General features: G+C 53.4%; 6 protein-coding genes across 6 annotated transcripts; 2 read left to right on the top strand and 4 right to left on the bottom strand.

The window, feature by feature from the left end:
• Nucleotides 1-675: 675 nt before the first annotated feature.
• On the bottom strand, nucleotides 676-2,468 carry BO95DRAFT_487818 (MFS general substrate transporter; the record flags this gene model as incomplete). Its single annotated transcript, XM_025590497.1, has 2 exons — nucleotides 676-1,398; nucleotides 1,464-2,468. 2 exons carry the CDS (start codon nucleotides 2,466-2,468, stop codon nucleotides 676-678), a joined length of 1,728 nt encoding a protein of 575 aa, XP_025436986.1.
• Nucleotides 2,469-3,130: 662 nt separating this feature from the next.
• BO95DRAFT_487812 (cytochrome P450) lies at nucleotides 3,131-4,936 on the bottom strand (the record flags this gene model as incomplete). Its single annotated transcript, XM_025590496.1, has 3 exons — nucleotides 3,131-4,515; nucleotides 4,571-4,755; nucleotides 4,820-4,936. 3 exons carry the CDS (start codon nucleotides 4,934-4,936, stop codon nucleotides 3,276-3,278), a joined length of 1,542 nt encoding a protein of 513 aa, XP_025436985.1. The 3' UTR covers nucleotides 3,131-3,275.
• Nucleotides 4,937-6,309: 1,373 nt separating this feature from the next.
• Nucleotides 6,310-13,130, top strand: BO95DRAFT_487809 (putative nonribosomal peptide synthase; the record flags this gene model as incomplete). Its single annotated transcript, XM_025590495.1, has 2 exons — nucleotides 6,310-12,882; nucleotides 13,002-13,130. The coding sequence occupies 2 exons, from the start codon at nucleotides 6,310-6,312 to the stop codon at nucleotides 13,128-13,130; spliced, it is 6,702 nt and encodes a 2,233-aa protein (XP_025436984.1).
• A 1,720-nt stretch (nucleotides 13,131-14,850) lies between these two features.
• On the bottom strand, nucleotides 14,851-15,222 carry BO95DRAFT_331840 (uncharacterized protein; the record flags this gene model as incomplete). The annotated part of the gene is made up of 1 exon (XM_025581910.1): nucleotides 14,851-15,222. A coding segment is annotated over one exon (372 nt), but the record flags the coding sequence as incomplete, so codon positions are not given.
• A 1,090-nt stretch (nucleotides 15,223-16,312) lies between these two features.
• BO95DRAFT_487807 (beta-ketoacyl synthase) lies at nucleotides 16,313-16,794 on the bottom strand (the record flags this gene model as incomplete). Its single annotated transcript, XM_025590494.1, has 1 exon — nucleotides 16,313-16,794. Exon 1 carries the CDS (start codon nucleotides 16,745-16,747, stop codon nucleotides 16,313-16,315), a length of 435 nt encoding a protein of 144 aa, XP_025436982.1. The 5' UTR covers nucleotides 16,748-16,794.
• Nucleotides 16,795-17,649: 855 nt separating this feature from the next.
• On the top strand, nucleotides 17,650-19,429 carry BO95DRAFT_457393 (cytochrome P450; the record flags this gene model as incomplete). Its single annotated transcript, XM_025588476.1, has 7 exons — nucleotides 17,650-17,916; nucleotides 17,977-18,323; nucleotides 18,380-18,383; nucleotides 18,412-18,614; nucleotides 18,697-19,144; nucleotides 19,198-19,287; nucleotides 19,349-19,429. The coding sequence occupies 7 exons, from the start codon at nucleotides 17,650-17,652 to the stop codon at nucleotides 19,427-19,429; spliced, it is 1,440 nt and encodes a 479-aa protein (XP_025436981.1).
• Between the last annotated feature and the right edge of the window lie 2,669 nt (nucleotides 19,430-22,098).

Below are 22,098 nucleotides of genomic sequence, written 5' to 3'. Positions count from 1 at the left end.
CTACCTCGCGGAATCCACCATGGGGCCCAAGGTCAAGCATGCACCCAGCCACAACTGGAATTTCTGCACCGTGACATGACACGTGTACCTATCATTTCTCTGTGGAGAAGAGAGAGCCTCATCCTTTGCCCCGGGGGTCCGTAGTGCCTTGCTAGCTCTGTGGCAATGGATTGGGCGTACGTTTATGACGCCTGTGTATGCTTGCTTGTGAAACTCTAGGTTTCTGACTTTGATGGAAGAGGCGGTATAGCCTGAGTGGGGTGCAGCAGCCTTTTCATGAGTCATGTTGGTACGTAGGGTAGTACTGTACTTCGGTGGGAGTAGTGGCTTGCATGCTAGCAGCAAGTATAGGAATGTGGTGTGGAACGAACGCTACATAGTTTATAATGACGCAGTGGGATTCTGTCCTCGTCTACAGGTTGCTGCGGGCCCCAAGTAAGGGGAAACGGCCATAAACCGCGGGGGTGAGAGCTGAGCTTTGCAGGTCTGCCATGGGCACCCATTAAATGAATTCGATCAAGGTCCTGGTCTTAGTTTTGAGCGGAGATCAAGCTGAAAAGAAGGAAAGGAAATGTGGTCGGCAACCAGTGCAGGCTCTTACTGGACCATGTTGCATTCCATCAGTCATATCATACAAAAGAATGAGGTAAATTCAAAGAGGAAGAAAGAATCCTTTCAAGCGTCTGCGCCACGTTGAGCCCGCGCCGCGCGCCTCCATCCCAAAGGCACCCACAGGATGGCCCCAATGCCGAGGCACGCCACACCAACAGATACAAGAAACGTCCTGGTTAACGCTTTATTATAAGCCACCAAGATCGCCGGGATCAGCTCGGCCGGGACCACGTCGCGAAACCCCGTCGCCCCGGGCCTAGTAACCAACTGCGTATCGCCGTGCAGGCCCGGGACCTCATCGCGCAACCGCACCGCCAGCTGGGAGTTGAGGACCGTCGCCGCCACCGAGGCTAGCACCGTCGCCGTCAGGTTCTGGCACAGCAGGATGATCGTCGTCCCCATGGTGATGTCCGCGTGGCTGACAAGGGACTGCGCGGCCGTCATGCTGAGCTGCATCCCCAGGCCCCCGCCCGAACCCAGCAGAATCTGGTAGCCAATCCACTGGCCTGTGCTGCTGTGCGGGGTTAGAGTGGTGAGGAGGCCGGAGCCCGTGGAGAGCAGGATTGGGGTGGCGAGCATGAGGAGTGCGTTGGTCGTTGTTGGGGAGAGGCGCTTGATTGCTCGGACGCGAGTCGGGGGCGGCGAAGATGAGGACGGAGACGAGTCGCTGGAGCTCAATGTCCCTCCGAGTGTGGAGGCAACGAGGAAGCTGATGGTCATCGGAAGGCTCATCACGCCCGAGGAGGCGGCAGAAGCACCTTTGACAGCTTGGAACCAGATGGGGAGCTAGAGAGAATGGTCAGGTCGGGTCAGCCAAGTAGTCCTCAGTAGTCCAGAGCACTTTCCCTTACATTGTACAGCATGACGAAAAATGAGGCCGTAGCGGCAGCTCCCAGGATGACGGCGGACCAGATCCGAGGATCCTTGAACAGCCGCGGCGAGATCATGATCCGGCTCTCATCCTTGCGGCAGATCTGACTGAGGACGAAGCCAGTCTCCAGAACGCCCGCGACGACCAGCGTGGCGACGACCCGGCCGTCACTCCAGGGGTACTTGGAACCCCCCCACTGCAGCGCAAGCAGGAGCGAGATCATCCCGGGCACCAGCAGCACGGCGCCCAGCAGATCCATCTGCAGCAAGCGCTCGCGGAAAGCAGTGTTCCGCCCCGGCGGCTTGTTGCTGGGGATGCAGAAGACGACGATCGTGGCGGCCAGGGCGCCCAGCGGGAGATTGATGTAGAAGCACCATCGCCAGGTGAGCGTGGCGTTGTCGGTGAAAGCGCCCCCAAGCAACGGGCCAACGGCCGCACCGAAGCCAAAGATCGCGGTCAGGATCCCAATGAGAGCTGGCCGCCGCGGTGGAGGGAGCAGATAGGTGACGAGCAGCAGCGACCCCGCGCCGGTGCCTCCGCCACCAAGTCCGGCAATCGCACGGCCGACGATGAAGCTCGTGGACGAAGGCGCGATCCCGCAGATGAAGGAGCCAAGCTCAAAAAGGAAGAGGCCGACCAGGTATGTCCATTTCACTGTGTAGAAGGTGTACAGCTTGCCCCAAATCAGCTGGAAGGAGCAAAAGGTCAGCATGAACGAACTGGCGTACCAGCCGACATCGCCCAGGGCATGGAAGCGGTTCGTGATCTTGGGGATCGCGGTCGTGACAATCGTGCCGTCGAGGCCTTGAAGGAACTGGATGACCACCAGTGCCGAGATGTCGAGGAGCAGTGTGGACAGCCGATTCGGGTATTGAGGGTGGTCTTCTTGGAGGGAATCGGTCTCATGCTTGGGGTCCTCGTCTTCGTGGATGCGGACACTGGGCGCTGCTGGCTCACTCTCACTCTCAGTCATCAGGAGCGCCATGATGACCGCGCAGCAAAACAAACTGAGTGATTCGGATACGAAAGCAAGAAGTTGCCTTTGGTCTTGGAAAAGAAAGCAATTAACTGGGGCTTCCAAGGCACAGACAGGGTGGTCGACGGGCGAGCAAGGGGTAGCCCTAGGCAAGGGACAAACAAGACCCGTCATGGAGAATTTTCAAGGGATGAATGGATGGGTAATGAGTATCTCACACCGCATTTCCAGACAGCCTCTGTGACTGTATGTGCCCCCAACCGATGATCGTCGAAACAATGTTCGTAGGGTGCGACTCGAGCAGCATTGCCAGTCCCTCACTTGAAAACGTGCCCTAGTACGGCATCATCTCAACCAGCGATCTTAGGGCTCTGAATTCATTGCGCCTCATTATCATCTGCGATCCTATTGAGTCAAACCATACACTGACCATGTTAATGCCCGTCCGTCGTATGCCATGCCATGTGCCAACACGTGGATGATGAATGAATTCTGCCATGTGAGGCTATCTGAGGAACTAACTAAGAATGAGGCCACAGGGCCGCCAACGCCATGCGAGCGAGATGCTTGGTGGGGACCAGAAAAAGACTTTCACCAACCAGATCATCGACTGGATCTTGTACCCTAATAACATGAGAGCTTGGAGGCATAACCTTGACAAACTATACATGGGAGATAACATCTTTCGGTAGCTGGTAGGGAGGCGGTAGCCCTATCTTGGATCATTCACTTCTCGGCTTGGGGTACACTCAACCCTAATAACAGCACCAGCTTTAATTTGAATCAACAAAAATCGAACCCAAACAAGCTATAGCCTCAAATCCTCTCGCAAACAACCGGGTTCTGCGCCATTGAAAACCACGTATCCGGCCTGCGTGTCTTCCAGTCCTCTTTCCCCCCCGCCAACGCCTCCGGGACGGAGATCCTATACTTCTCAATCAAATAGACGGTCAGACACTTCATCATCGTGTCCGCCAGGGCCTGCGCCAGACACTGCCGGGGGCCAAACCCGAACCGCCACAACCGATACCGGTACTCGGTCACCGACGCCTCCATGTAGCGGTGCGGGCGGAACTCGTCGCCGTCCGCGCCCCACGCAGGATCGCGCCGGTTCAGCGCGTTGGTGTCGACGATGAAGTACGTGCCCCGGGGGACGACATAGCCAGCCACCGCGCGGTCCTCCGGCAGGTACTGCGGGTACGTGTAGTTGGCAATGGGGCGCAGGCGCCCGTTCTCCACGACGCATCCGGCGAGGAGCGTCGTGTGGCTCGCGATATACTGCTCCCAGGCCTCGGGGGTTCCCCGCGCCCGGGCTTGGGCAATCTCCTCGCGCAGCTCGGTCTGGATCTCCGGGTGCAAGGCGAGCAGGAGGGCCAGCCAGGCGAAGGTACCCATGGTCACGTCGACATTGGTGAACAGGCCCTCACTGATGGAGTGCAGGACCTCGCTGCGCTTGACGCGGCCCTCGTTGATGGAGCGGTGCAGCGAGACGATGGGGAGGGAGGTTGTGCCCTGCGCGAGGATGTGCGCGTACGCCTCGTCGTTGAAGGCCTCCCAGCGGTGTTCGAACTCGTGCAGCTGCCGGCGCAGCGTCGGGTAGAAGATCCGGTTCAAGGAGAACATCGACCACCCGCCCTTGAAGGTGTGCGACCAGATCTCGTTGCGGAGGTCAATCAGCTCCGTGAGCTCCTGGTTCATCGCCTCCGGGAGCTCGCCGTAGACGATGTCCTTCAGGATCCAGAAGGGGAACGAGCTCAGATCCTCCGTGGCCCGGAGCTGCAGCAGCCTCGTCATGCCCTGTTGCGCACAGCGGTCTTCGAACTCGGCGAAGTGGCGCTCGACGCGCGACGTGACTACGCCCACATACGCCGTGGCTTTCTGGCCAAACGGGGGCGCCACGACCGAGTGCACGCGCTTCCAGTGGCTGCCGTTAAGCAGGCCCACTCCGTCGCCGAGCAGCGCGCCCAGCACCCATCCGGCGTTGGCGCTGTTGACCTTGAAATGCTTGTCGGAGTCCTTGTAGATGGTCTTAACGTCGTCGGGCCGCGTCAGAACGCTGTATCGTTGGTGAGCGAAAAGATAAGTATACCGGGGGGGGGGGGGGGTGGTACATTTCTGGAACGAGTCCAGTCCAGATACGGTAGATTGGCCCGTATTTCTTCTCCCAGTCGCCCGAGACAGTCTCGCCATCGAGGAATTTGGTACTGCCGCCACCATCGGGAAACTTGTAAGGACGCGTGGGGATCTGAGATCTGCCGTTGACGGAGTTGACGGGGTAACGCCACCGCAGGTATTTCTGTATATCATTAGAGTCTCGTGGAGACAACCAGAGACAACCAATCGGTATGCTTCGGACTTACATCGATAATATATGATAGAACTGAATTGCTCCAGCTGTTGGGATCAAAAGCCCACCAGATGAAGACCGCAATGGTCGTGAATATTGCTTGAGCCCAGATTAATTGTTCGCGAGACATCTTGGTGGCTTTGCAGAGTCCGTTAGAGGCAGATTGAATGGTTGAAAATAAGAGATGGAGAGATGGGTCTGTAGAATACAACGGTGAATTATGTGTGACCGGCACTGCTGGCCCTCGTTCTGTTGAGGAAGATCATTCTGCGAGGGGCGGCGGCCATACAGCAGCATAATTGCCTTATAATGCAATGCAATGTTACAAGACCAACAGGATATACTCATTCTACGCATGGGAAAGGCGTGATTCCGATGTTGCACATTCCCGCCGCCCCGACAGTCCACCTGCCCATAGGCCCGGTAGCATTTACATTCCGCAGACCAGGTTTGTATCCTTGCGGAGACAGCGAGCGAGCATTCCATTCGCTTGTGTCGCCCAGCACTACTTAGAGTCAGCCGCGCAAGGGACGTGCCGCACCGCTTGAACGCCCCTGACATGCTGACTTGCCTCTTTCTTGAATGTTATACACCGCGGACTTGGACCGAAAGCCAGCAATGCTGTTCTAAATGGACGGATATTGACTCCTCACAGTCAAGCGTACTGAATGGTTTCTTCCAAGGCACGTTGTACGTAACTAGATGGTGCTGGATCCAATAATACCCTGCACGGGTGGGTTCTAAACCATGTAAGGTGATTAGGAACGTGACCCGTAGCAATGCTAGCTAATGGACCAGTATGGCGTGCGCTCGCTGCTCCTTGCTGTTCCTCAGAATGCCTGGGACCTGATGTCACCATGCCACAAGATGGATGGCTTGCTTATTTCGGCCACTGCCGTGCAATGGCTGAGCATGACATATAATGACTGCTTGTGGCGTTGTACATCGTAAACTCTACCCCCCCTGATAAGATACGAAGGTTTTAGGGTAACGTACCTAGCTCTGATGGCGCTGGCTGAGATGGAGTCACAGCCAACTAATTTTCCGACTTTGAACGGCGGTGATGATGAACATGCTGTCTTTCATGTCATCCGCTCACAGTTAGATTCAAAATTGACCACACAATGGCGACAAGGCGACAGCACCCGATGGACACATTATATCAAGCTCGCATGGGCCGTTCTACTTGCACGCTACGCCGGCAATGAAGCTCCCAGCTTCACTGTCGTTGAGGACGTTCATGCGGCACCAGGCCTGTGTCCGGCCTCGCGTCATTCTCGTACGGAAGCTCATGTCGAGACCTGGGAGATTTCAGAAACCCCGAATGCCGGTGTCGCCGAAACCGCACGCAGACGCAAAGCAGAGCCGTGGCCCGCACAACAACGGGGTCGTGAAGCGCTGCCTGACACTGGGGTTCGAATCCAGAACCACAGCCGCCATCAGCATGGCTCGGGTGACTACGCTCAGATATCTGATGGCTGCAACTTGCTTGTTACTCTGGATATGTGCCGGTCTCCCATCGACATCTCTCTGAGATTCTCGAGTACAACCATAAGCGACAAGTATGCACAGACGATCATCGAGACCTTGACGCATCTCTTCGAATTTTTACTGCAGAACCCTCACGCCAAAATGAGCAGCGTCAGCTTCTTGGGGAAGCATGCTTCACGCTTGCTTGCAGAGTGGAACGATCCAAGGCGACTCACCAGACCGAGGACGTGTATCCATACCTTGATTCTAGCTCAGTGCCAACAGCAACCCGAGGCAGAGGCCCTGTGTGCGTGGGATGGCTCAGTCTCCTACGCCGAGCTCGACCGCCTCTCCAGCGTTTTGGCTGACCGACTTGTCTCGCTAGGCGTGCGATTGGAGACCATCGTGCCTGTCCTTTTCGAGAAGTCAATGTGGACCGTCGTGGCCATGCTGGGCATTTTGAGGGCCGGGGGGGCATTTGTTCTTCTGGACGCCTCTCAGCCTGATGCACGCCTGGTCGAGATCTGCACCACCTGCCAGGCGAAGGTAATACTTGCGTCACAAGCACTGCACGAGACCGCGAGGAAATTGTGCGAGACGGTGATCTGTCTCCCGATTGGATTGTGTACTGAGAAGAATCTTCCACCGCTGAATCGACCCCCCACGCCGCCGGAGAGTGCGGCAGACGCAGCAGCATATATCGCCTTCACCTCAGGCTCCACCGGAAAGCCCAAGGCCATTGTCATCGAGCACCAGTCGTTCTGTGCCAATGCCCTAGCGCAGAACGAAGCCCAGAACCTCAACCGCCAATCGCGTGCCTTTCAATTCGCTTCCTATGGATTTGACAGCAGTATCCTAGAGATGCTAATGACCCTGATCGCCGGCGGCTGCGTCTGTGTGCCATCGGATACCCAGCGGATCAACGAACTCGCTCCCACCATCAACCAGCTCCGCGCCAACTGGGTGGAGCTCACGCCATCGGTGGCCAGAATGCTGACGCCCGAGGCGGTGCCCAACATCCGGTCACTGCTTCTGGTTGGCGAGCCGCTATCGCAGGAAAACATCGCAACCTGGTCCGGGAAGGTGCAACTCATTAATGCCTACGGACCGGCGGAGTGCAGTGTCGTCACCACGATCCAGCCCTACGTGAAGCCGTCCGACCCGTCGAATATTGGCCGGTCACAGTCGGGCCATTGCTGGGTCGTGGATCCCCATGATATCTCCACGCTTCAGCCGATTGGCGCGGCGGGCGAGCTCCTCATCAGTGGACCCCTTGTCGGACGAGGATACCTGAACCACCCAGCCCAACAGGCATATGTGCGCGCCCCGCCCTGGGCGGCGGACTTCGGGTTACCGGTAGGGGAGCGCTTCTATCGCACTGGTGATATGGTGTATTACAATATCGATGACGGGACGTTACGGTATCTAGGCCGCAAAGACCGCCAGGTTAAGCTTCACGGCCAGCGCATCGAGCTGCCGGAGATCGAGCACCACGCGCAGCTGTATCAAAAGGGGCTCGTGGCCGCGACGGATGTTGTGAGCCCGCCCGGCCAGGCCTCCGACGCTATACTGACGTTGTTTGTGGTGGTGCAGGGAGCTGGAGCGGTCTTCCCGAGCCAGGATGGAGCCGCAGACCTACTTGCCCCCGTTGACGAGCGCACCCGGGCCTTCTGGAAAGAGATGCGACGCTGGCTTCTCGAGCGGTTGCCCTCGTACATGGTTCCTACCAAGTTCGTGCCGATGCATCGCTTCCCCTTGACCGCGACTGGGAAGCTCGACCGGAGGACTTTGGTCGCTCTTGCTTCCAAGGCTCTGGTCTCAAACGAGGTTCAGGACCTCCAAGCACCGCCGAGTCAGCAGCCTGCATCGACATGTGACGTAGAGGGTACCCTGCGCTCGCTCTTTTCGAACGTTCTTGGAGTCCCGGAAACCCAGATCGCCGCCGATGACGAATTCTTCGCCCTTGGAGGGACATCATTGAAAGCGATTGAGCTAGTGGCTCGCGCACGCGACAGAGATATCATCATCACTGCTACGGACGTGATCACGCTGCAGACCCCAGCAGCCCTCGTCCAGGCTGCCGCTCGGTGCCACGACCTCCCTGTCATTCCCCCTTACAGTCTCATCAGTGAGGCCAGCCGTCTCCCTACCACCGCCAGGATAACTTCCCAGTTGTTACAAGAGGACAGCATTGAAGATGTGTACCCATGCACCCCTCTGCAGGCTGGGATGATGGCATTATCAGTCAAGATCCCAGATGCTTTGGTGGGCACCTTTGCATTCACTCTGCCGCCGCAAACAGACCTGGCGAAATTCAAGGCCGCCTGGGAACAGGTCATTACAGCCAATCCCATCTTGCGGACCCGGATCGTCCAATGCGAAAGTGAATTCCTGCAAGTCGTCGTTGCGGCCAAGACCGTCCCCTGGGCCGACTCCTACCCCACTGGTGACAGCTGGTCAATGGGCCTAGAAGCCCCTCTCCTGCGCATGGCTATGATTGATCGAGCGCAGCGGAATGAGGAACCTTTGTTTGTCGTGAGAATGCACCATGCAATCTTCGATGCTTGGTCCTACGCGCAGGTCCTGGAGGATGTCGAGCAAGTATATCACGGCGGTGCATCGCCAAAGCGGGAGCCATTCAATCACCTCGTTCAATACATATCCACCCTCGACGCGAAGGCGGCACAAGAGTTCTGGAAGACTGAACTTGCTGGATACAATGCCACCGCGACCTCGTTTCCACCGCTCCCCCAAAACGGAACGACGGCGTTGCGCTCTCCTCATTCTCGAAGTATCCATGTCCATTCCACGACCATCGATCAAGACTGGGCACTGGCAAGCAAGATTCAGCTGGCCTGGGCTATAGTTATATCGGCGCATACGGGCACGAACGATGTTGTTTTTGGTCTGACCGTGTCGGGGAGGACGGCCCCAGTGCTGGATATTGACCGGATTATGGGGCCGACCATTGCGACAGTCCCCTTCCGAGTCCAACTCCGGCCCGACCAAGCCATTCAAGATGCAGTGACTGAGGTCCACGATCATGCCATCTCCCTCGTGCCTTTCGAGCACACCGGGCTGTTGTCGATTTGCGACTCCAGCCCCGAGGCTGCGGCCGCCTGCGCCTTTCAAAATCTGCTAACAGTCCGACTGCGTCCAGCCGAGCGATCGCAATCGATCATGGCGGATACGCCGGAGAACGAGGAGGAGGATCGCAATTTCAACACGTACCCTCTCTCAATGATTGTTCAGGCGCGTAAGGACTCCTTGCAGCTCAAGGCGCTGTTCGATGGCTCCATGGTGCATGACACCCAGGTGCAGATCATCCTGGAGCGGTTCGCCTCAATTCTAGAACGGATCCTACACCAGCCACAATCACGTATCCGTGACTTGTGGTTACCGTGTCCCTCTGATAAGAATCAGTTGACCGCGTGGAATCAGCGGAAGCTCGGAGAACGGCCAGGCTTTTTGCACCAGCTGGTAGAGGGTTATAGCGCTACGCAGCCCCAGTCGGAGGCTGTCTGTGCGTGGGACGGCTCCTTGACGTACGCGGAGCTGATTAGGGCAGCGCGCTCGTTGGCTGCGCATCTCCAGTCTCAGGGGGCCGTGCCGGAGACGGTGGTGGGCATCTGTACCGAGCGCTCGAAATGGCTCCCCGTGGCCATGCTGGGGGTCCTCATGTCCGGCGCAGCAATGGTCTGTTTGGAGCCCAGCTTCCCCATCCCGCGCCTGGAGGGGATCTGCCGAGACGTGGATGCGCAGTTGGTGATCTCGACCGCCATGCTTCGTGACAAGTGCAGCCAAATCGCCAAGGACGTTGTCGTCCTGTCCGAGGATAGCGTTGCAGGATTCGATGCCAATGCGTACCACACACCTTTCTTGAGCCTCCAAAATGCTGCGTATGTTGCGTTCACGTCCGGGTCGACCGGCGCGCCCAAGGGAGCCACCATCGAGCATGGGATGCTTTCTCTAGCGGTGGAGGGCCATGTGCAGCTCTGCGGCCTGTCGCCCGGATCTCGAGGTCTCTCGTTCTCGTCGTTGGCTTTCGACATGTGCATTCTCGAAATCACCTTCACCCTCGGCGCCGGTGGCTGTCTCTGTATACCATCCGAGGCCCAGCGGACGGACAATCTCGCCGGGACGATGGAGGAGATGAAAGTGGACTGGACCATGCTCACGCCCACCGTCGCGCGCACCATCGGCCCATCGACGGTGCCCACGCTGACAACGCTCGTACTGGCCGGCGAGCCCATGTCGGAATCCGACATCACCACATGGAGTCCCCACGTCGACCTCCACAACGGCTATGGTCCCGCCGAGTGCGCCATGCTCACGACCACCGCAGTACATATCAAGCCCGGCGATCAACCCTCCAATGTGGGGCTACCGCCCAATGCCTCCTGCTGGATCGTTGATCCCGACAATCACCACCGCTTGCAACCTGTCGGGTGCGTGGGGGAGTTGGTCATCGGGGGCCCGATCGTCGGACGAGGATACATCAACCGCCCGGCCGAGACCGCGGCGGCCTTCATCCACAGTCCGGCGTGGGCAAGAGACTTCCCTTTCGTCGCGGGCCATCGCTACTACAAGACAGGGGATCTAGCCTACCACAACCCCGACGGCAGTATCTCCATCATGGGCCGCAAGGATTCTCAGGTGAAGCTGCACGGGCAGCGCATCGAGCTCCACGAGATCGAGCATCATGCCGAGGCGTATCAGAGCGGAGCGACCACCTGCATCGCACTGCTGATCCACCTGGAGCATCTCCGTGGATCTCGCATCGTGCTCTTCACCTGTGCAGCGCGGGACGTGGGCTTCGATGGACGCGTGGACGCCGCACATACAACTACGCCTTCGACCTCTCCCCTCGTCCCGGACTTGGACCGGTACCTCGAACCCATCCAGCAGCTGAAGGAACATCTCAGCCAGACGCTGCCGCCCTTCATGGTGCCCTCCATCGTAATCCCGCTGCAATATCTGCCCCTGAGTCCCAGCGGCAAGGCCAATCGGAAGGAATTGCGGGCGTTGATAGAGGCAATGCCCCGAGCTCAACTTGCCAAGTATCTGGGCAGCAGCAGCGAGACCACCCAAATAAAAAGGCCGCCCGCGTCCAGTCAGGAGAAATTCGTCCATCGGGCGTTCGCCAGCGTGCTCGCGGTGGCCGAAGATGCCATTGGCGTCGACGACAGCTTTTTCACCTTGGGTGGAGACTCAATCAGCGCCATGCGGCTGCTGGGCCTGTGTCGAAAGGGGGGAATGCGCATGACGATGTACGATTTCCTGGCGAATAATACTGTTGCTCTGTTCTGCGAGAAAGCTCGCATGGTCACTCCCGCGAACGAAGCCCCAGTCGTCCCTGTTGCAGTGCCAAATGGAAAGGAAGTCGCCCCTGAGCACCCAGCAAGTTCAGCAGTCCTACAACTCAGCCATGCTGAGTGGGAAGCCGTTTACGATCTGGCGGGGCAGCAGTCCGTCGGGTCCCTCCAGGATGTCTACCCCTGTTCCGACGCCCATTGCGGTATGCTGGAGGTTTATACTTCCCAGTATCGGGGAAACCTGATTTTTGCCCTCGAAGGCACCGATGATGCCGTTATTAGCCCAGACCAGGTCGTGGTCGCCTGGAGGGAGGTGGTTCAGCGGCATACCGCGCTGCGCACGGTGATAATTCGCCGTCCCGGCAGCAAGAAGCAGTACCTTCATGTTCTGCTCAAGAGCGCTTCGCCGACGGTGGTGGTCCTGCCTCCTGGCGAGGATACTCTCGAAGTGCTCAAGGCGCTGCCAACGACCGCGTGGGAGAAGGGCTCGCCACCCCACCGGCTGATCGTCGGTCAAGACCGGTCTGGACAGGTCCTCTTCCGGCTGGAGACTGGCAGCGCCCTCATCGACGCCATGTCGGTGCCCATCCTCCTGAGCGATCTCGCTCTGGCCCTGCGCGGCCAGCTCCCGCCGGACTCCGCCACCCCATATAGCGAGTACTTGGCGTACCTGCAGACGCGGTCCAAGGAGGAGACGCTTGAGTACTGGAAGGGAGCCCTGGCAGATGCTCGCCCATGCAGGCTGCCACGACGACCCAGTGCGGACAAGTGCCTATACTCGGACCGCACACCCGATCACCGCTCCCTACCCCGACTGATGAAGCCGGAGGATTTCGCTCGTCTCGACACCTTCTGGCGCTCGAACGGCCTGACGATCGCCAACATCTTCCAGCTCGCGTGGGCACTGCTCCTGCAGCATTACATGCACGCCGCAGACGTCTGCTTTGGCAGCATTGTGTCGGGCCGCGACATCCTCCTGCCGCACATTTGGCAGATGGTGGGCCCATTTTTCAACATCCTTCCCTGCCGGATGGTTCTGGATGGCGATGGTGACGAGAATGCCCCACGCACGGTCCTGGATGTACTGCGCGCGAACCAAATGAGTATCCAGCAGCGCAACGACCACCACCACTGCTCGGTCCCCGAGATTGTTCGACAAGCTGGGCTGAATATCCACGGGGACCAGCAGCTCTTCAACACCGTGCTGACGGTACAACCGGAGTTTGAAACTTCCGCGTCTACTACCACGGGGATTGGCTTCAACATGCTGGAAATGGATGACGCTACTGAGGTTAGTGGATCGTGCCGCAATGTCCCCTATAATGTAAGCCTCGAAGTGCTGCAAACGCTAACCCCCATCTACAGTACGATATGTGCTTGGCTGCGGTCCTATCGCCGGGCCGCATTCAGCTGGAACTGCGATACTGGTCATCTACCTGCTCGGACACGTACGCCTCGGAGATTATGGATCGCTTCTGCTGGGCTGTCGGGTGGATTGTGGATCATCCGGGGGATCCTATCGCTGCTGTTGCATTTTGAAGGACATATATGCATAATTGTAGCTACGTGAGGTTAATAGTAATGAGATTAGATTGCTTCCCAGGCTAAAGGTAAGACTTGAGGTTGATCTTAGTGGTTCGTGAGATGCATAGGAAGAAAAGAAAAAGGCAAAAACATACGCAAAAACATACAACAGAAGGGATTCGCTGGTAGTCATCTACCCAACTACTAACCTCCCGGCGTATAACTTGAACGCGGCCAGAAGACAGATGGATACTGCTCGGGTGAGCTAGTAGATAAAGCTGCTTTACAGTCGCGCGATTAGAGATAAGTTAGAATAAGTCTAAAAAAAATAAGCAGTTGTACTATTCGCGCGATGGTCAGATAAGGTCTAAGTTAAAACTTAAATATCTACTTAGCTCTTCAATAATATAAGACATTTCGTCATAGATAAAATTGCGAACCACAAAACTATTTTAATATTATTTATATTAGATATAGAAAATATATAATCTTAAGTTTCATCTCGTACAAGACAGAGGGACTAAACAAGCAGCCGTATAAAAGGACTGCTGTATATATATCAAAGATAAAAATTAAGTATAATTGAACAGAAAATGTAAAGCAAAAATTATATAACATATATCTCTCTAACAGTTAGCTTACTCGAGTCTGTTATTCATCTAGACAAGAGAATATCCGAAGTAATTTCTATCTAAAATAAGTTAAGTTCAACGACAAAGTTGAAAATACCGGAGCTCAGCTGATTGTAGCAGTTGTCACTATACAATTGAGATAATTACTACATTAATTATATAGTGACAACTGCTACAACAACACAATTCTTCGCCATGGTTTGATATCAAATTCATCCAGCGATTCCAGTCCTCATCCTCTCTCGATATCCTCTTATATGCTTGTTTACACTACTTTCCGGAACTACTGCGACTATCCGTATTTTTTCATCATTTCCTAGCCACTTATTCCGAGACACAAAGAAGGCGTCTTCGTTGTGTAAGAAAACGATTTGGGATATTTACAGCGGAGCGAGTTCATTGAACACTTGTTACTGGAACTCTTGAGCCCGCACTCCAATGATTGAAAAGGGCTTCGCGATGGAGTGTCGGCTTATCCACTTGGTTCTCGATCAATTGGGGCGTCTGTACAGCGGTGATGTTGTCTTCGAATGATCCACTCGCCCATATCTCCTTCTGAAATAATGTCAACCGATCTTTTCACTTCTATCACTCCCACTTGCCGTTTATTGTGGTATCCACCACCCTCTGTGACTTGAACACTAGCTGCGTACATGTGACCAGAGGCAGCAAAAGTTGAATCATCGTCAATCGGGGACGTCAAGTTGATGTTCCTCGATACAGTCGGTTCTTTGAATACTTTGAACTTTTGAGGAATGTTTTGTACAATCAGCCGCGTAACTATCCATCGAAAGACAGGATAGCATGCAGGCATGCACGCGCACACAATAGAGAGTGTTGCATCGGAACTCGAATAAACAAGATCTTGTTTTGCGTTGACTAATATCATAGAAGCGATTAGTGAGCGCAGGCGAGATGGACATCATGCTGAACGCGTCCTTACCAAGTGTAAAGTTTCCACTCAGAAATCTCATGAATGTTACCACTGAATGGATCATTCCAGCGCACGCTAGACTATGGATTGCAGAATTGTAAGCAAGTGGAAAAAGAAACCAATCTCACCGGCAGGTAGGAAAAGGCATGATTGCGACCTACAGCAGGTTCAAACCGAATAAACTCAGTAGTCCAATCTTTTGGCCTTTCGCCAGGCACAAACCAGGCAGAACCATCAAAGGGACAATCAGAATGGCCAGGTAGCTGACGATCTGAATAGATCCATTAAGGGTCCATAAGATCTTCCATGGTAGGCAATGCTTTTTTGCAGTCGGGCCATGAGTCCAGAAATAGCTCACTGGGTTGCAAAAGAAAATGGAGCTGAAGAATATCCAAACACCACACATTATGAGTATAGTGGCAATGAAATGGCCAAAACGTTTTACTGAACGCCTGGTAAATATCCGCTGGTAAAAAGCCAGAAGTGAGAGTTTGCATATGATTAGAGTTGACTGACAAAACGGAATCGACAGCCAGAGTGCCTAAAATGAAGAAGTCATTATACGAAGTCCGAGTGAAATCTTGAAACATACAAAAAAGTCATCCGGCGCCTGAGATGTGTTCTTTCTGGACTGGAGCTCAGCTTTGCGGCTGTTAGCACTATTTCATATTTTATATTGATCCATGTCATGCGCAACAAACCTAGAATGCCACAAGAGTAGACTATACAACTCATTCCCTGAATAGATGGTAAGAACGGACTTTGGCATGATTTCTGCGGATACTGTAGGACATACAAAAGCTAGGCAGAGAAGAGCATCATCTAAACCCAAGCTACACAGGTGTAGGCGTGTGGAAAGGCGGATAATGACGGAGAACAGGCTTAGTAAGATGAGGAAAATGAGAAAACAAAGAGCGTTCATGGTTAGTTTCAAAATCAACCTCGCCAAATTTTGAACTCATTGTCGCGTCTGCGTAGGATCATATATACTGCTTAACATAGAATACGTCAAATGTGGGGCAATGATCACAACATTTTGTCTTTATATCGAATATCCCCATGGTACGACGGCAATGATGATTCATTGATTAGACAACTAATTCTGCAAGCCAGCCCTCTACCCAGATGAGTACTTTGGAATTTGAAATAACTTAGTTCTTGTGTCTCAACCGGGAACGCAACATTAATTGCCAGTGAAAAACACTTCCTAAAGCTTAATACTTTGAATTAAAAACTTAAGTCGATTTTTTATTACAGAGCAGAGACTGATTGGACTCAAAGTTTTCTAGAATGAAGCGTTATAGCTCCAAAGCGTTTTGGACTCGGATGGTCACCTTCAGAACTAATGGAGGAACTGCCTTGATTACTGAAACTCATGCCCCCTAATCCGCAGTTGACTACTCTCAACTTGAAGTACTTTTGTAGATGGTTTATCAGTCCAACAATCATCTTCTTTGGTGAATGATCATCTCTAATAATTTTTTTCGAATAGTTTGTGAAGTTTACTCTCCCGACTCATTAGCTTTCAGATACACACTTTGGTGCCGTTTTCCAGTGCGATTAGGAAGGGGCTTGTAAACTGAGGCAAATGAGGGGTTCACAGTCACGGTAGGCTCCATGAACACCCGACACTAGCCTATATTTGAAGTCATACCCGGACTTGCCGTTGACCCTGAGAAGCCTTTTCTCCCGTTTTCTCCCAAGTCCCCGGTATTGACACCCATGAATACAGCCGTGTCGGATCCCGCCAAGCTTTGCGGGGGAATCCCCGCATGCTCCAACGCCTCCCAGGCCACTCCCAGAGACATCCGTTGCTGTGGATCTAGTGGTTCGGCTTCCTTCGGAGATATTCCGAAAAACGCAGCGTCGAAGGTTTCCATCCCGTCAACAAAGTATCCACGCGTAGTCACGTTGTCCAATATCCGTGCATTGGCACCATCGCGACGACGGTACGCTTCCCATCGTGCGGGCGGTGTCTCGCTGCATGCGTCGGACTTGCTCGCTTGGAAGTCCCACAGTTCTTCCAATGAGTTATTGTCACCTGGCAACCGACACGCAAGGCCCATCACAGCCACGTCTTGGGGTCGCTCCTATAGAGGGATGTCAGTGTACCATATATTTGGCTTCGTGGAGTGCCGATCATAGTAGGAAAGCGCGAATACACAAATTGAAGTCAGTGTCGATAGACAGTGTTGGGGAATTGGCAAGGGACAAGACGTGTGATTGAAAATATTAGCAAGAATATGCTCATCACTATCAGATATCTCCGAAGTCCGCCGAGGCAAAGGGCTGCGAAAGGACAAACTGACCGTGGAACCTACTACTAGGTATTGTAAGCCTTGCTTGCTGGTACACAACCAGTGAAAGAATTTGACTATCACAAAGGCTGGAATATTAAGTGTGTGTCGTTTTCATGGCAATCAGTCGCTCAAGGTGAGATGAAATGGGTGGGCTCTTGAGACAGGTTCCTGGAAACCTAGTCAGTACGTGAGTGGTCCTAGGCCTAGCGGATGCACATAAAGATGATACCTGGCAGGGATCCAACGATCTGGAGGTTTCATTGTGACCTTGACTCGTAAAGTATACTTGCATGCTTCTTATCTCTGGATTGTACTCGTTTTTGACTGACAGACAATTGTTTGAACCATACTAGGCTTTTGACGTCAACAAATTCGACATGTTGACAATGCGCCGGTTTCAGCCAAGATCCCTTATCAAAGATCTTGTACATGTGATTGTACACCGGTCTAGCACCCCTTTGTGTCTGAGATAAATTGGAGGAAGGAGGAGAGCGAGCGCAAAGTATATAGCCCAGCAGGCAGCAGATACTTGCGAGGAGAAACTCTTCAACCACGTACAACCCACAGCCACTGTATACTTTGGCTGAGACCTTCTATCGACAGCCATGATTCTTTCGGTGCTCTCCCTATATGTGTATTCTTCTCCGCTGGGATGGATTATGTTATTGATGGTCGCAGCGCTTATCCTAGGGCTGTACCTGGCGTATGCTACAATCGTGGGCTATCAAAGATTGTCGCAGTTCCCCGGCCCGGTTTGGGCGCGATTCACCAATCTACCGCGAGTAAGATGGCTGCAAACCGGTCGTTCGCACGACATTCATATGGATCTTCATGACAAATACGGCACATTTGTTCGTCTGGGTCCGAACATGATATCTATCTCGGATCCCAACGCCCTCCCCACGGTGTATCCAAGCAGACCTGGTGTCAAGAAGGTATGTCAGTTTCTCATCAAGCTGAGTTTGATGGTTGCTTACCTTTTGAACACTGGTAAGGGAAACTTCTACCGAGCCCTGACGCCATTCGTTGGCAAGGGGGATCCTTTGCCTCTCGTCTTCAACACCCGAGACGAAGCCTTTCACCGCGTTTTCCGAAGGCCGATCGCCCCGTTGTATACGATGGCCAATGTGTTGACCTACGAGTCCACCGTTGATCGAGTCCTTGATCTTCTCGTCGCACAGTTGGATACGCGATTTGCCGAGCCGAGGCGAATATTTGACCTGGGCTCGTGGCTGCAATTGTTCGCTTTCGAGAGTATGGCTTCCGTGACCTTCTCCAAGCGATACGGCTTTCTAGAGAAAGGAATAGATGAAACGGGGCTTCTATTCACCATCGGGAGATTGTTGAAAAAGGCATCTCCTGCAAGTTAATGCCGCTCCCCTTCATGTGGCAGCTCAGACGAGTGATTAACATACTAATGCTGGCACCAGATCACACAAATACCCTGGGCGGACTTTCTCTGGAACAAGAATCCCATTGTGACTCGCCTCATGCCTACCACTGCGCAGCCCATTATGGACGTGGTAATGACCAGAATCCACCAATGCCAGCAGGAGGTCGAAAAGGGCGGAATGGAGGGCCAGCCCAAGACCTCCAAAGACTTCCTCTCACAGTTCAACGAAGCCCGCGATCGGTATGCGGACACAGTCGGCCCAGGGTAAGAGACCCAGTGTTCAGTAGCCACAAAATCTCTCGATTCAAAATCCTCCTCGCAGGGCCGTGACCGCCTGGACATTCTCGAATGTCTTGGTGGGTTCCGATACGACTGCGGTGGCAATGAGAAACCTCTGGTACAACCTCCTCTCCCACCCAAGCTCGATGGCAAGTCTGCAGGCTGAGTTTGGATTCCAAGAAGGCGCTGGTAGAATGTCGCGGCCACATCCACCGTGGAGCGTGATTACCGACTTACCTTACCTGGACGCCTGTTTGAAGGAAGCCCTGCGCTTGCACCCCCCGTTCTGTCTGCCGTTCGAGCGGATCGTCCCTGCAACAGGCATGACTGTCTCCGGCCGCTATCTCCCTCCCGGAACGACTGTTGGTATGAACCCATGGGTGATCAATCGGAATAGAGAGGTGTTTGGTGAGGATGCCGACATGTGGCGGCCAGAGAGGTGGCTGTCTGATGCCCACAGTCACACCATAATGGAAAAGACTATGTTCAGTGTATGCACTACCTCAGACGACAGTGTCGATATGCTGATCCAAATGGGATATAGTTCGGAGCAGGACGACGTATGTGCTTGGGTAAGATTGTAGCCATCTTCGAGATCAAAAAGTTGACTGCCACACTCCTACTCAAGTACCATGTAAGCTGGGGTGCTACCGTTCACAGAGATTGATCTGACCTTGATCCAGGTTCGAATCTAGCACCCGGAGCATTTCAAGACAGAAAATTATTTTTTCTTCCACCAGACTGGTCTGATGGCAACGATTGAGAGGCGGATTTAGTTCAGCTTCGCTGGCAATAGGACAAAGTGGGCTGAAAGATGCAACGGCGCCTTCATCGGGATGACGAGGGAGCTCAAGTCCGACTCGTGAGTGTCTTCAGAGTATGTCAGTGAGAGTAGAGCTGCTTTACCATCGTGCGACAAGAGTGACTAAACGCGAGTTAGGATGAGTTTTATTCTTAGGTCTCGTAATACCTGTTGAAACAGAGGTATTACGAGGCACTCCCGCTGCTGTCGCACGTTGTATGATACCTGCTGCCAACCATACTCAGCCCGTCCCTTACTCCTGTTACCTGGTGGTCTTTTGAGTACTGATACTTGTTGAACTTCACCTTAAAAGCTGTCTACTGAGCTAGTATCTTGGAACAATCCTTAAAGACATGATCTGGTTTGCAACACCCAGCTAAGTAGGGAGTCCATTCCAGTCACAAGGGCTTAAGGTCAACCATAGTTGTACAGTCCCAGGGATGATGTCTCAGATATCTCGCTAAGAGCTCTACAATCGAGTGAAGTTCGAATATCACATCAACGGTAATCCCCATATTGTCGATAAATGGCGTGGCTCACAAGGTAGAGCTGGTTCTAGACCAGCCCCCATGTTCATCAGCCAATCACGTATCGGGCGGGAAAAGCAAGAATGCTTACGTATCTGGTCCCCTGCATGCATTAGAAATTGTGGCGGATTTGCGGGGGATCGAAACAAAGGAAGTATAATTCCGCGGCAATTTGCTAAGAAGGGATGACCATCAGTCTTAGACTCGGTATGTATTTTTCTTTGTTCTTTGTTCAAAGATCGGCTGGGAAGGAAGGACTTATACTCTCTTCTACTGATACCTAGCAGATATGTGTAAGGAGAAGGACGCTTATCTATACAGAGTATAATAGTTCATGTTGTGGTATTTCCATGCTACTGCACGTAAAGCTTAAATAATATGTGCCACAGGCCCGTGCCGGGTACTGCCCTCTCGTAACTAGCCGGCCTCCAGCCTGCTAACGCAGGGGCACGACCCTAAAAACTTCTTTTAAGCCTTTTGTACGTACACACAGTTAGCCTCCTAGTCAGAACTATTAGAAGTCTCTCTTTAGTCCCTTTGCAATATACACTAAAGTCTACATAGAATGATCTTACTACCTAGGTTTAATTGATACATTTTCAGTATCGAAACCTTTGTTATAATTCGCTTGAAGATTACGTACCCAAGAAATAACAGAGTGGGTGGTCCAGGCATTTCCGGACGTCGCTGGGGGCGACGCCCGCGGGGAGGTCGGCGGGGTCCACGGTCATAACGTCCAGGTCGCCGCATTCGACGACGGGGTCGCCTTGTTCCGCGTCGCGCGGGGTGAGGGTCAGCGCGGTGGTGAGGGCGAGCATGCTGATGATGGTGAGGGGGAGCTTCATTGTGGATGCGGTGGCTGGAGATTATGCGAAGGTCAGTATGCTTATGGAGTTGGAGAGGAGAAGAGGGAGAAGCAGAGGAGACGAGAAGGGGTGATACCGGTTGTCGGTGAGAGATGTGCGTTCTTGGGCCAGTGGGGAGAGTGGATGTGGATATCAGAGTGTTTTGCTTCAGACTGTTTTGTTGTATGAGGGATAGACCTAGCTGGATACATACTGTGGATGAATGGGAATGGGTCATGCCTTTTATACTTCATCTCGAAAATAAAAAAAAAAAAAACCGAGCGTTTACATCCCTGGAACAATATCCACCCTCGACAGCCTGGGGGGCTCTCGCCTCCGGTAGGCTGATCACTGTACCTGGTCCCCGTGTTGACGAGCAGGATTATGACAAGGAAGAGGACCGCTGACCAGGTTGGTGGCCGCCGGCGCAAGACATCCTCGGCCCCCGTTGACCCCTGGTTATACTTAACCAGTACCAATCCCCGGGACTGGCGCGATGCAGCTAGAAAATGTCCGCATAGGTCTCGTAGTCGGTGGATACCCTGGTGCAGCTGCCTGTGAGGTCTGGATGTCCCCCTTGTCCAGAGCTATAAAACCAGGTCTAATCAGTAATGTACTGGCCTTCCAAAGCCTTGTCCGTCGACATACGCTGTATAATGAGCACGGCCACTAGCCTCTTCCAAAGCCTTTGCGCTCACGCAAGTTATCTCTCAGTCAAAGGATGTTTGGTTAGTCTTTCAGAGCATTTCTCTACCTATGTTACTGAATTCTGCTTGACTCCGGCGATTTTGCTAGTGCGATGGGGAGTGGCATCAGGATCCCAGCTCGGACGGGGCGAGGAATGCCGACACTCAGTACTCCCTAACCCCCTCGGAGCTTTTTTGAATCACGTAAGCTTGAAGATAAATCCCCAAGCCTCTTTTTCTATTCGAAATATCAGGGTTCTTAGGGGCCGAGGGTTTCTACGTGAGGATTGCGTATGAGAAAATACACTTAAATATTCTCTCATATCAAGGTAGTTGAGGTTTTGTTGGTTTCAAAATACCTATCATAAACATAAATCATGTCTCATATCTGACATGTTCTAACCCACTTGAAAATCACATGTTTTTGATATTGTGATCCCCTCGCACTAATCTCTGACGCCGCTCAGCGCTGATATTCTAACTGAATTTTATGGACTCTGCTGTTGAGATGATTATATCGACTTCATATGGTCAATTAGCGTTGAACTTCACGGTCTGGATGGGAGACTTACCGCTTCAAGGGTC

This window comes from Aspergillus brunneoviolaceus (genome assembly GCF_003184695.1).
Source record: "Aspergillus brunneoviolaceus CBS 621.78 unplaced genomic scaffold BO95scaffold_100, whole genome shotgun sequence".
Taxonomy (NCBI): Eukaryota; Fungi; Ascomycota; class Eurotiomycetes; order Eurotiales; family Aspergillaceae; genus Aspergillus; species Aspergillus brunneoviolaceus.
This window is presented reverse-complemented; position numbering and strand designations above follow the sequence as displayed.